General features: G+C 34.9%; 1 protein-coding gene across 4 annotated transcripts in view; it reads left to right on the top strand.

The window, feature by feature from the left end:
- LOC119592223 (sorting nexin-14-like) overlaps positions 1–774 on the top strand; it is a 22,812-nt gene that overhangs the window by 11,947 nt on the left and 10,091 nt on the right. For 2 of the 4 annotated variants that reach the window (XM_037941058.1, XM_037941057.1), the window contains one exon: positions 120–189. The exons of the other annotated variants lie outside the window; for them this stretch is intronic. In XM_037941058.1, coding sequence (XP_037796986.1) covers positions 120–189 — 70 coding nt within the window. The remainder of the gene's footprint in view (positions 1–119; positions 190–774) is intronic. 4 annotated transcript variants of the gene reach the window in all.

Here is a 774-nt window from a genome sequence, read left to right as displayed (position 1 = left end):
TATCATTGAAACTTTAAAATGAAAAAAGGGAAAGAAACATGTTTATTAATGAAAATGGTGAATTCTTGATATATTTTTATTCTTTTTTCTTAACCCAAAGACAATAACTTCCCCAACAGACACCGCAGAACAGATTCCAGCTCTTCGGCCACATTCTCTCCGTTCAAGAGTCGCATTAGCAAAGCACAGGTGCCTGACCTGAGGATGTTTGAGGAATCGTTGCATTCAGTACTTGCTGTAGAGTCTAGGACTGTTGTTTGTAATGTAAAACTTTCGTAATGTTTATTCTACTTGGTGTAACATTGAGTTCATTGCAGTAATATGTATATAGATGAACCTCTTTTGTATTATTGTTGGAAAACCAGATTATAAGTATTTATATATATTTTTATAAAGATTCAAATATCATTTTGTCTTGTCATGTATCTTCCAGAACACTTGAATCATGGTTGTAAAAGTGTCAGTAGTCACACCAGGTAGAGTACACAACACATAGAATGTTCAGCTCAGTAATTAATGCACACTTCTAAGAAATTTTGCTGTGCACTGTTGTCTTTTGAAGATTGTTGTAATTTGTGATGTGCATGTGTGTATGAATTTTATATATAAATATTAAAGAAACAAATGAAGGGCTGATGGTTTTGGGAGAACGTGCAGCTAAAGTACCGCCACATAAAGCTTTTGCGAGAAGCCACTGTACACTTTTCGCACATTGGGCATAATATTAACTGCTTGCTGTGCAGAAAGTAACATTCACGTATGGTTGGAAGTTGC

The sequence above is a fragment of the Penaeus monodon genome, chromosome 29, assembly GCF_015228065.2.
Source record: "Penaeus monodon isolate SGIC_2016 chromosome 29, NSTDA_Pmon_1, whole genome shotgun sequence".
In the NCBI taxonomy this organism is placed as follows: Eukaryota; Metazoa; Arthropoda; class Malacostraca; order Decapoda; family Penaeidae; genus Penaeus; species Penaeus monodon.
This window is presented reverse-complemented; position numbering and strand designations above follow the sequence as displayed.